Below are 11,399 nucleotides of genomic sequence, written 5' to 3' on the forward strand. Positions count from 1 at the left end.
TCAGTTCAGTTGAGTTCAGCTCAGTTGCTCAGTCGTGTCCGACTCTTTGCGACCCCATGAATCGCAGCACGCCAGGCCTCCCTGTCCATCACCAACTCCGGGAGTTCACCCAAACTCACGTCCATCAAGTCAGTGATGCCATCCAGCCATCTCATCCTCTGTTGTCCCCTTCTCCTCCTGCCCCCAATCCCTCCCAGCATCAGAGTCTTTTCCTGAGGTGGCCAAAGTATTGGAGTTTCAGCTTTAGCATCAGTCCTTCCAATGAACACCCAGGACTGATCTCCTTCAGGATGGACTGGTTGGATCTCCTTGCAGTCCAAGGGACTCTCAAGAGTCTTCTCAACACCACAGTTCAAAAGCATCAATTCTTCGGCTCTCTGCTTTCTTCACAGTCCAACTCTCACATCCATACGTGACCACTGGAAAAACCACAGCCTTGACTGGACGGACCTTTGTTGGCAAAGTAATGTCTCTGCTTTTGAATATGCTATCTAGGTTGGCCATAACTTTCCTTCCAAGGGGTAAGCGTCTTTTAATTTCACAGCTACCTCTACATTTCCTCCACAATCCTGTCTAGAAACCCAGGAGTGACAATCCAGTTGAAGAGGGAAGCTAGGAACCTTGTCATGAGGCTGTGTCTGTATGACAAGGGAAGTGGTCTGACTTGGAGTGTAGGTTGATTTGCTGTGGCTTTGAAGGTGGCTGATGGATATTCTTGTGGGTTACACTTACAGGCGTGTGCTTATGCTTGGAGGTGTAACTGTCCGCCCCACAGTGTGGCCAGTGCTACATCAGGAAATGCAGAGAGAATGCATGGCATACAGTAGGTGTATCATGTTAGTTTTGGTTTCCTTTGTACTTCAGGTATGGACAAAGGCAATATTCTTTCCCGAAGTCACACCGAATGTAAAACTTCTCCAGAATTGCTAACTTTTATTAGATAACTTGCTGGCTGACAAAGCTTAGATGACTGCCATAGTTCCTTCCATGACCAGATAAGCAATCACTAGGTATAGAGTATGATGTAAAAGTCATGTTACATGTGCTTAAGTAAGGATAGTCAAAAGAAAAGCTTGCACTGCTTTCCTAGTTTGTAGCTTTCCTTTTCTCTGGAGAAAATAAATATGAACTACTGATTAGATTCTAGGTTCATATTCTCTCCCATGTCTTGGTAGATATAAAGCCTTTTCATGAATAGCCAAAAGTCCGGCAAGAAAGAAAAAAGACCTTAGAAATGAACACCAAACCAAATGATTGGTTCATGAATATTTATGAGCTGTTTATAATGACAGTGAGTTCCTATTAATACTAACTAAAAACATATGTAAAACTTAAGAATTTGCATAAAATATTCACGACAGTCATTTATATTTCCAGTTTTCCATCACTGCTCTATGACTATACCCTTAAAATACCCCAAATATAACCATAATCAGTACATTAGAATGGGCCCCAACATTTTACTTTTCCTAAAATTAACTGCCTTCACATTTAATCCTTTTATTAAGTGGGAAAACAGGGTACGTATGTATCATTCAACTTACATGAATCAAGTGCCTACTAGTTGCCAGGTACCAGGCTAAGTGCAGAGAATACAAAGCTACAAAAGCAGTCCTGCCCCGATCATTCTGCATGAACAGATGAATTTCCCCACCACAGGCACCGAAAGAGACAGGGACAGAGCGCTGCAGAAGGACAGGATGGGGGGACATGGGAGCCTGAAGCAGGGACCGTTCCACAAAACACACTTGAGTTGGATCTTCATGCCATCCTTGTGGGGCACTTTGCCAGGCTGAAGAGATAACAGGACAGAGAAGGGAAAAGAACCATGGGTAGAGTGGGATTGAAATACATGTGGCCTTGACAGGTGTTGATTTTTGGTTTCTAGACTAAGAAAATTTCAACAATTTTACATGTTTCTATTTTTATTCTCTAAAAAGTTGGGGAACATGGGCTTTTGTCAGCCCCTCTCCTTGGGAACTAATATTTACTGAAGGTCCATATGCTAACACTATGTGGTTTTTATATATACGATCTCATTCAAGAGATCAAATGCAAAACCACTTTGCAAAGTAGGTAATATCTCATATAACAGATAAGGAGATAAGCTCAGAGAGGGTAAGAATTTGCCCAAGATCTGTCTGACACTATAGCCCACCCCCTTACCCCATGCTGCCCAGAAAGGAAGAGTTTGCATGTGACAGTTGATCTAGGGCCACAGCAAGGAAAAGATGAATAACAGTGAACCGCAAGTGGGGCGTACTTTACATGTACCAGATACCGTCTGAAGCGTTTTACATGCACGTATCAGTATATTTAATCCTCACAATCTCCTTGGGAGGTGGGTAGAGTTATTACTGCCATTTAATAGATAAGGAAACTGAGGGACAAAGCAGTCAGATAACATGCCCAAGGTCACAGAATTGGTAACTGGCAGAGCCAGGATTCAGATGCAAAAAGTCTGGCTCCCATGTCCCTGCATTTAAGTGCCTCACGTCCCACCTTTTAACTCAAACCAAATCCTAACTTGAGACCCTGCTGGGAAAGATATCCCAGGCAGAAAGCACAAAGTGGTGAAAAGATCCTATGTTCCCAAACAATACGGAAGAAAAAAAAAAAATTTAGGGTAGCTTATGAATCAGTCTTGATTGATGGGGGGATGGGAAGACAGTAGGGAGAGGGCCACGAGGCAGAAGGGATAAGTCTTTTTCCTGAACTGTGTAGATGAAAGACTCTCAATTTGCATTTTCTGGGTTTTTTCAAAGGGGAAATTTCCTTGTGAGGAAAGCATTTTCAAATATTAAAACCATAGCGATGCATAAGGTATTATATTCCATGTACACATAGACCAACTACTCACTTGCATAAATTCCCAAAAATTTTACTTGAATTTCGTGAATTGACTACTTTATTATACCTTATATATTTTGATAAACAAGATTTTTATTAATTATTTTAAAAAACGGATTCTACCATACTTTATATTTTTGCATGCAATAAAATTATGTAGATAAATATATCTTTTAAACACTTTAAATATTGTTTAAATCAATGTTTTGTTATCATCTGATCTAAATATATTCTCATCAACCACCAGATGGCATAAGGTGTGAGAGTTTTATTCTGACAGGGTTACCATGCACATGATAATCTGACCTATAACTTCAAAATAATGTATTTTGGAAAATGTTCTAGCACTCCAACAGCTCACAATTATTTCAGCCATATGGGAGAAGTGGGTGGATAAGGTGAAAATGACATTGTCCTACTCCTTCTACATTTTGAGTTCTCTGGGACTGGCCTTACATAATGAATCAATAATCAAACAAATAAAACAAGGTAATTCTGTCAGAGGAAATTGAGAAGGAAGTCATGTCAAAGCAAAATTAACCTTATATTCTACGTAGGTTTCTTTAAGCGAAACTTGAAACATGCCTTCCAGAAAAAAACACAAAAACCATGCTCATACTTCTTCAACTTCTGCTCTGTAAAAACTTTTCTAATGCTTGCAATTTACTCTGAAAGCGGAAAAGTATCCATCTAATGCAAAAGCTTTTCTCCATTTTGGCTCGAAGGAAGGCTGATGCAGAAATTATCTGAAAAAAAGTCTCCAACTGAAAAACTCGATCTGAACTATGATATTAAAGGACAGGAAAGTCTATTTTAAGAGCCTTGGTTTCTACACAAATTAATAATAAGCACACTATTTTTATTAATCCTGTATTTTCACCTAGTAAAGAGGTCACAGTGCTAACAAGGAGCTAAAAAATGAAATAAATACAAAAAATAGGAACTGTAATTCCCCTAGCTTTGTGGTAGCACATTCACCGCATGCTTTGAAATAAACACATCAGAATAAATGATCACTACAACACAGCCAGTACCACAGAATGGAGATGGAATCTGTGCTCTAACATGATGAAGCAAAAAACCTGCCTTTGGAAGTCACAAGACCAAAGCTGAGATTAAGGTCCCTTCCTTAATGTGGTCTAAAAGTAATTCCAAAAGATACTGTCACAATTTAACATTGTATTTAATTACATACTTCCTCATTAATTTAATATACTTGGTTCCTGAGTGAATAATCCTTCTGTGAAAGAAGAAAAGGTATTTGAAGCTATGAGAAAGATGAAATGCTAACTGGTGATCTATACAGATGAGAGAGTTGGACCATAAAGAAGGCTGAGCACTAAAGAATTAATGTTTTTGAATTGTGATGTTGGAGAAGTCTTCAGAGTCCCTTGGACTGCAAGGAGACCAAACCAATCAATTCTAAAGGAAATCAACCCTGAATATTCATTGGAAGGACTGATGCTGAAGCTGAAACTTCAATACTTTGGCCGCTTGATGAGAAGAACTGACTCACTGGAAAAGATCCTGATGCTGGGAAAGACTGAAGGCAAAAGGAGAAGCGGGTGGCAGAGGATGAGATGGTTAGATGGCATCACTGATTCAGTGGACATGAATTTGTGTAAACTCTGGGAGACAGTGGCGGACAGAGGAGCATGGTGTGCAGCAGTCCATGGAGTCACAAAGAGTTGGACATGACTTGGTGACTGAACAACAACGAGGATGGAAACAAGAAAATTAACAGGAAAAGTATTGTGAGATCCCTTCACGGTGGCTCAGGTCCTGTCTCTATCTTTGGAAGCCAGTAGATAGCAAAGATATTTCCCATCTGGGTTCATATGAAAGGATAAAATGATACTTAGTTTTGTTCAGGTTTTAAAGAAATTCAATGGGCTTCTTCTAATAGTTTAGTTAGTAGAAAGTGAATAATAGATATTTCAGGTGCACAGTAAAATATTCTAGACACTTAAAATTACTTACCTTAAACTCCATTCTTTAGTATGTCTTAGATCATCTTTCCTCCAATTATAATACTGTTTAATGAAATTCGGATCTTTAAGAACTGAAATTGGAACAATATAAAAAGGAGCTATGTATACATTCTTTAACAACTGTTCAAAGTTTAAAATAATTCATATCTTAAGTTGGTATGTGGCAATAACACATACTATCATAGTTCAAGTCACATTACAATCCTCAGACACTTTCCAAATTCTTTTTACTTAAATTTCATGATATTGGATGTTGTTTGAGTAATCAGATTGTAACTTTGTAACTTATACAAGCTCTTATACAAAGACCATGTAGATCACAACAAAATGTGGAAAATTCTTAAAGAGATGGGAATACCAGATCACTTTACCTGCTTCCTGCAAAACCTGTAAGCAGGTCAAGAAGCAACAGTTAGAACTGGACATAGAACAGCAGACTGGTTCCAAATTGGGAAAGGAGTACGTCAAAGCTGTATATTGTCATTCTGCTTATTTAACTTATATGCAGAGTACATCATGCGAACTGCCAGACTGGATGAAGCACAAGCTGGAGTCAAGATTACCAGGAGAAATATCAATAACCTCAGATATGCAGATGACACCACCCTTATGGCAGAAAGTGAAGAGGAACTAAAGAACCTCTTGATGAAAGTGAAAGAGGAGAGTGAAAACTCCATATTCAAAAACTAAGATCATGGCATCTAGTCCCATCACTTCATGGCAAAAAGATGGGGAAACAATGGAAACAGTGACAGAATTTATTTTCTTGAGCTCCAAAATCACTGGAGATGGTGACTGCAGCCATGAAATTAAAAGACGCTTGCTCCTTGGAAAAAAAGCTATGACCAACCTAGACAGCATATTAAAAAGCAGACATTACTTTGCCAACAAAGGTCCATCTAGTCAAGGCTATGGTTTTCCCAGTAGTCATGTATGGATGTGAGAGCTGGACCATAAAGAAAGCTGAGCACCAAAGAATTGATGCTTTTGAATTGTGGTGTTGGAGAAGAAGTGTTGAGAGTGTTGGTGTTGAGAGTCCTTTGGATTGCAAGGAGATCAAACCAGTCCATCCTAAGGGAAATCAGTCCTGAATATTCATTGGAAGGACTAAAGCTAAAGCTGAAGCTCCAAAACTTTGGCTACCTGATGCTAAGAACTGACTTACTGGAAAAGACCCTGATGCTGGGAAAGATTGAAGACAGAAGAGGAGGAAGACAGAGGATGAGATGGTTGGATGGCATCACCCACTCGATGGACATAGTTTGAGCAACCTCTGGGAGCTGGTGATGGACAAGGAAGCCTGGCATGCTGTAGTCCATGGGGTCACAAAGAACTGGACACGACTGAGCGACTGAACTGAACTGACTGAACTTATCATTATACTGACAATTGTTTATATATCACTTACAGAAATGAAGACAGTGTTAAAATAGCTTATAGAAACTGACATCATTGTTTAATAAAATTCTAATTCAGCACTTCAAGTGAAAAAAATAAAACCTTGGGAGTCTGATGTGACATTACAGATCATGATTTTTGATGAAGCAAAAATCTACAACAAATGATCATCCAGCCTCTAAATCCCTTGCCAATGACAGAAAATTCTCCTCTGTATTTTGAGACTGCCCATTCCACTGACAGTTATTTAGGTCACACGGTCCTTCCTTAATCTGAGGACTTAATCTGAGTTTCCTCTGTTCATCCTTCTGACCCCCTCAGCAATACTGAGTAAATTTATCCCTCTCCCGTGGGCAGGATCCCTCCAATATTTGAAGATAGCTCTCAGGGCAGTCTTAGTTCCTTCAACTTTTTCTTAAATCATGATTTTCTAGAGACCTAACCATTCTCAGCCCAGCGGTGAACTTTGTTGATATTCCTATTAGAATTTTTATCCAGAACTGGCTCAGAATCTTGACTTCATACCAATAGCAAGACGCAGGTGGGATTGCTGTCTCCCTCAAAACAGACAGATCAATTTAGTTCAGATCTGCCTCGGCATTCTGGAAATCACATTATACCGTTGGCTCATATGTCTGTGGTTAATTATAAGCCTTATGCCTTCAATCAGTTTCACATAAAGTTATTGAAAACCTACTAAGCTTAAGCACTGGTAGTTTTTACATGAAATACTATTAAGCCAGATCATTCACACACACACATATATATCCTTCCTTATCTCCCTTGTCCTCCCCCTGGCTTTCTGCCTCTTCCTCCTCTCCTCCCCTTCCCTTCTCCCGTATCCCCCACCTCTTTTACTCTCTCTTTCTTCTAATTGTCCTGGGTTTACAGCCCTGAACTATTTAACCAACCTGATGCTCCCTACCAGTCTTCTCCTTATCTGGAGCTTCCTTCTTAACAGTGATTAATTAATGCCTTCCAGTTTGATGAAATTTGTCATTGACACAAAAAACATTTAAACTTAGTCATTCTCCTTTTTTTCTATTAATGTTACATGATTTTCACCAGCAATGTTCCTATCTATACTTTAATGTATTTAATTCAAACACACATACATACATATTCTTATAGACTTTGTTGATATTCTTTTTATTGTTATTTGGAATATATTCCTTCCTTCCTTCAAGGAAGCAAACCTGCACTCCCCAGAGTCTTTAGCAGGATTCATTATTACTTTTAGATGATTATAATAATTAACATTAATAGAATTCTTACTATGTATGGGGGTACTTGTAGATATGCAGTCTTACCATTATAATACCCACTTCACAGACAGACATGGAAAAGTTGAGAAATGTCTTCTCAAATGTACTGTTCATTACTCATTCATTACTATTTGAATGATGTACTCAGCATATAGGTTAAATAAACAGGGTGACCATATACAGCCTTGACGTACTCCTTTCCCAATTTGGAACCAGTCTATTGTTCCATGTCTGGCTCTAACTGTTGCTTCTTGACCTGCATACAGGTTTCGCAGGAGGCAGGTAAGGTTACCTGGTATTCCCATCTCTTTAAGAATTTTTCACAGTTTGTTGTGATCCACACAGTCAAAGACTTGAAACACACAAAAATTTTTTTTTGCCACACTAGCAGCTTATGGCATCTCAGTTCCCTGACCAGGGATTGAACCTGGACCTTAGCAGTGAAGCAGTAGCTATTAAGAGAACAGAAGCAGAAGATATTAAGAAGAGTTAACAAGAATAAAAGAAGAACTACACAAAAAGGATCTTAATGACGTGGATAACCATGATGGTGTGATTACTCACCTAGAGCCAGACATCCTGAATTATGAAGTCAAATGGGCATTAAGAAGCATCACTATGAACAAAGCTAGTAGAGGTGATGGAATTCTAGTTGAGCTAATTCAAATCTTAAAAGATGATGCTATTAAAGTGCTGCATTCATTATCCCAGCATATTTGAAAAACTCAGCAATGGCCACAGGACTGGAAAAGATTAATTTTCATTCCAATCCCAAAGAAAGGCAATGCCAAAAAATGTTCAAATTACTGCACAATTGCACTCATTTCACATGCTAGCAAGATCATGCTCAAAATCCTCCAAGCTAGGCTTCAACGGTACATGAACGGTGAACTTCCAGATGTACAAGCTGGATTTAGAAAAGGCAGAGGGACCAGAGCTCAAATTGCCAACATCCACTAGGTTATAGAAAAAGCAAGAGAATTCCAGAAAAAATATCTACTGCTGCTTCATTGACTACTCCAAAGCCTTTGACTGTGTGTATCACAACAAACTGTGGAAAATTGTTAAAGAGATGGGAATACCAGATCACCTTATCTGTTTCCTGTGAAACCTGTATGCAGGTCAAGAAGCAACAGTTAGAACTGGACATGGAAGATCATGTGAAATGCCAGGCTGGATGAAGCACAAGTTGGAATCAAGATCACTGGGGGAGATATCAATAACCTCAGATATGCAGATGACACCACCCTATGGCAGAAAGCGAAGAGGAACTAAAGAGCCTCTTGATGAAAGTGAAAAAACTGGCTTAAAATTCAACATTCAAAAAAATAAGATCATGGCATCTGGTCCCATCACTTCATAGCAAATAGATGGGGAAACAATGGAAACAGTGACAGACTATTTTCTTGGGCTCCAAAATCACTGGAGATGGTGACTGCAGCCATGAAATTAAAAGACACTTGCTCATTGGAAGGAAAGCTATGACCAACCTAGACAGCATATTAAAAAGTACAGATATTACTTTGCTGACAAGAGTCTGTCTAGTCAAGGCTATGATTTTTCCAGTAGTCATGTGTGGATGTGAGAGTTGGACTATAAAGAAAGCTAAATGCTGGTGCACTGGGACGACCAAGAGGGAGGGTATGGGGAGGGAGGAGGGAGGAGGGTTCAGGATGGGGAACACAGGTATACCTGTGGCGGATTCATTTCGATATTTGGCAAAACTAATACAATATTGTAAAGTTTAAAAAAAAAAGAAATATTGGTAATATAGAAAAAAAAAAAAAGCTAAATGCCAAACAATTGATGCTTTTGAACTGTGGTGTTGGAGAAGACGCTTGAGAGTCCCTTGGACTGCAAGGAGATCAAACCAGTCCTGAATATTCTTTGGAAGGACTAAAGCTGAAGCTCCAATATTTTGGCTACCTGATGTGAAGAGCTGACTCACTGGAAAAGACCCTGATGCTGGGAAAGATTGAAGGCAGGAGGAGAAGGGGACAACAGAAGATGAGATGGTTGAATGGCATCTCCCATTTGAAGGAAACGAGTTTGAGCAATCTCAGGGAGTTGGTGATGGACAGGGAATCCTGGTGTGCTGCAGTCCACGGGGCTGCAAAGTATTGCACACGAATGAGCAACTGAACTGAACTGAACCACTAGGCAACCAGGGAATTCACAAAATTTGATGTTTCCATTGAAGGATAATTCATGTCTTTCCTTAATTCTTTGGAATTGCCTTTCCTATGTTTTCTACTTGAGTACGTATGGCACTCTCTTCCTTATATATTATGAAATCCCAAATGGCATGGTCACCTTTTCTGAATATTCCCATTATTCTTATATTACAGACTCATTTTCTCCATTGCTTTGTCTACTATCTGAGAGAGGACAGATGCCACCATATTTGTACAAACTTTTAACACAACATTGAAAAAACCGAGACCATGATATCAGTCCCATCAATTCATGGCAATAAATGGGGAAAAAATGGAAACAGTGACAGATTTTGTTTTCTTGGGACATGGAATGTCAGGTCCATGAATCAAGGCAAAATGGAAGTGGTCAAACAGGAGATGGCAAGAGTGAATGTCAACATTCTAGGAATCAGCGAACTGAAATGGACTGGAATGGGTGAATTTAACTCAGATGACCATTGTATCTACTACTGCGGGCAGGAATCCCGTAGAAGAAATGGAGTAGCCATCATGGTCAACAAAAGAGTCCGAAATGCAGTACTTGGATGCAATCTCAAAAATGACAGAATGATCTCTGTTCGTTTCCAAGGCAAACCATTCAATATCACAGTAATCCAAGTCTATGCCCCAACCAGTAATGCTGAAGAAACCGAAGTTGAATGGTTCTATGAAGACCTACAAGACCTTTTAGAACTAACACCCAAAAAAGATGTCCTTTTCATTATAGTGGACTGGAGTGCAAAAGTAGGAAGTCGAGAAACACCTGGAGTAACAGGCAAATTTGGCTTTGGAATACGGAATGAAGCAGGATAAAGACTAATAGAGTTTTGCCAAGAAAATGCACTGGTCATAGCAAACACCCTCTTCCAACAACACAAGAGAAGACTCTATACGTGGACAGCACCAGATGGTCAACACCGAAATCAGATTGATTATATTCTTTGCTACCAAAGATGGAGAAGCTCTATACAGTCAGCAAAAACAAGACCAGGAGCTGACTGTGGCTCAGATCATGAACTCCTTATAGCCAAACTCAGACTTAAATTGAAGAAAGTAGGGAAAACCACTAGACCATTCAGGTATGACCTAAATCAAATCCCTTATGATTATACAGTGGAAGTGAGAAATAGATTTAAGGGCCTAGATCTGATAGATAGAGTGCCTGATGAACTATGGAATGAGGTTCGTGACATTGTACAGGAGACAGGGATCAAGACCATCCCCATGGAAAAGAAATGCAAAAAAGCAAAATGGCTGTCTGGGGAGGCCTTACAAATAGCTGTGAAAAGAAGAGAAGCAAAAAGCAGAGAAGAAAAGGAAAGATATAAGCATCTGAATGCAGAGTACCAAAGAATAGCAAGAAGAGATAAGAAAGCCTTCTTCATTGATCAATGCAAAGAAATAGAGGAAAACAACAGAATAGGAAAGACTAGAGATCTCTTCAAGAAAATCAGAGATACTAAAGAAACATTTCATGCAAAGATGGGCTCGATAAAGGACAGAAATGGTACGGACCTAACAGAAGCAGAAGATATTAAGAAGAGATGGCAAGAATACACAGAAGAACTGTACAAAAAAGATCTTCACGACCCAGATAATCATGATGGTGTGATCACTGACCTAGAGCCAGACATCCTGGAATATGAAGTCAAGTGGGCCTTAGAAAGCATCACTATGAACAAAGCTAGTGGAGGTGATAG

At 39.4% G+C, this 11,399-nt stretch overlaps 1 protein-coding gene across 1 annotated transcript in view; it reads right to left on the reverse strand.

Annotated features, from left to right (window-relative positions):
• The window catches only part of UBE2U (ubiquitin-conjugating enzyme E2U (putative)), a 71,527-nt gene that overhangs the window by 12,752 nt on the left and 47,376 nt on the right, over window positions 1-11,399 (reverse strand). Inside the window, exon 8 of the mRNA XM_010840179.1 lies at window positions 4,831-4,912. Coding sequence (XP_010838481.1) covers window positions 4,831-4,912 — 82 coding nt within the window. The remainder of the gene's footprint in view (window positions 1-4,830; window positions 4,913-11,399) is intronic.

The sequence above is a fragment of the Bison bison genome, unplaced genomic scaffold, assembly GCF_000754665.1.
Source record: "Bison bison bison isolate TAMUID 2011002044 unplaced genomic scaffold, Bison_UMD1.0 scf7180017846569, whole genome shotgun sequence".
Lineage (NCBI taxonomy): Eukaryota > Metazoa > Chordata > Mammalia > Artiodactyla > Bovidae > Bison > Bison bison.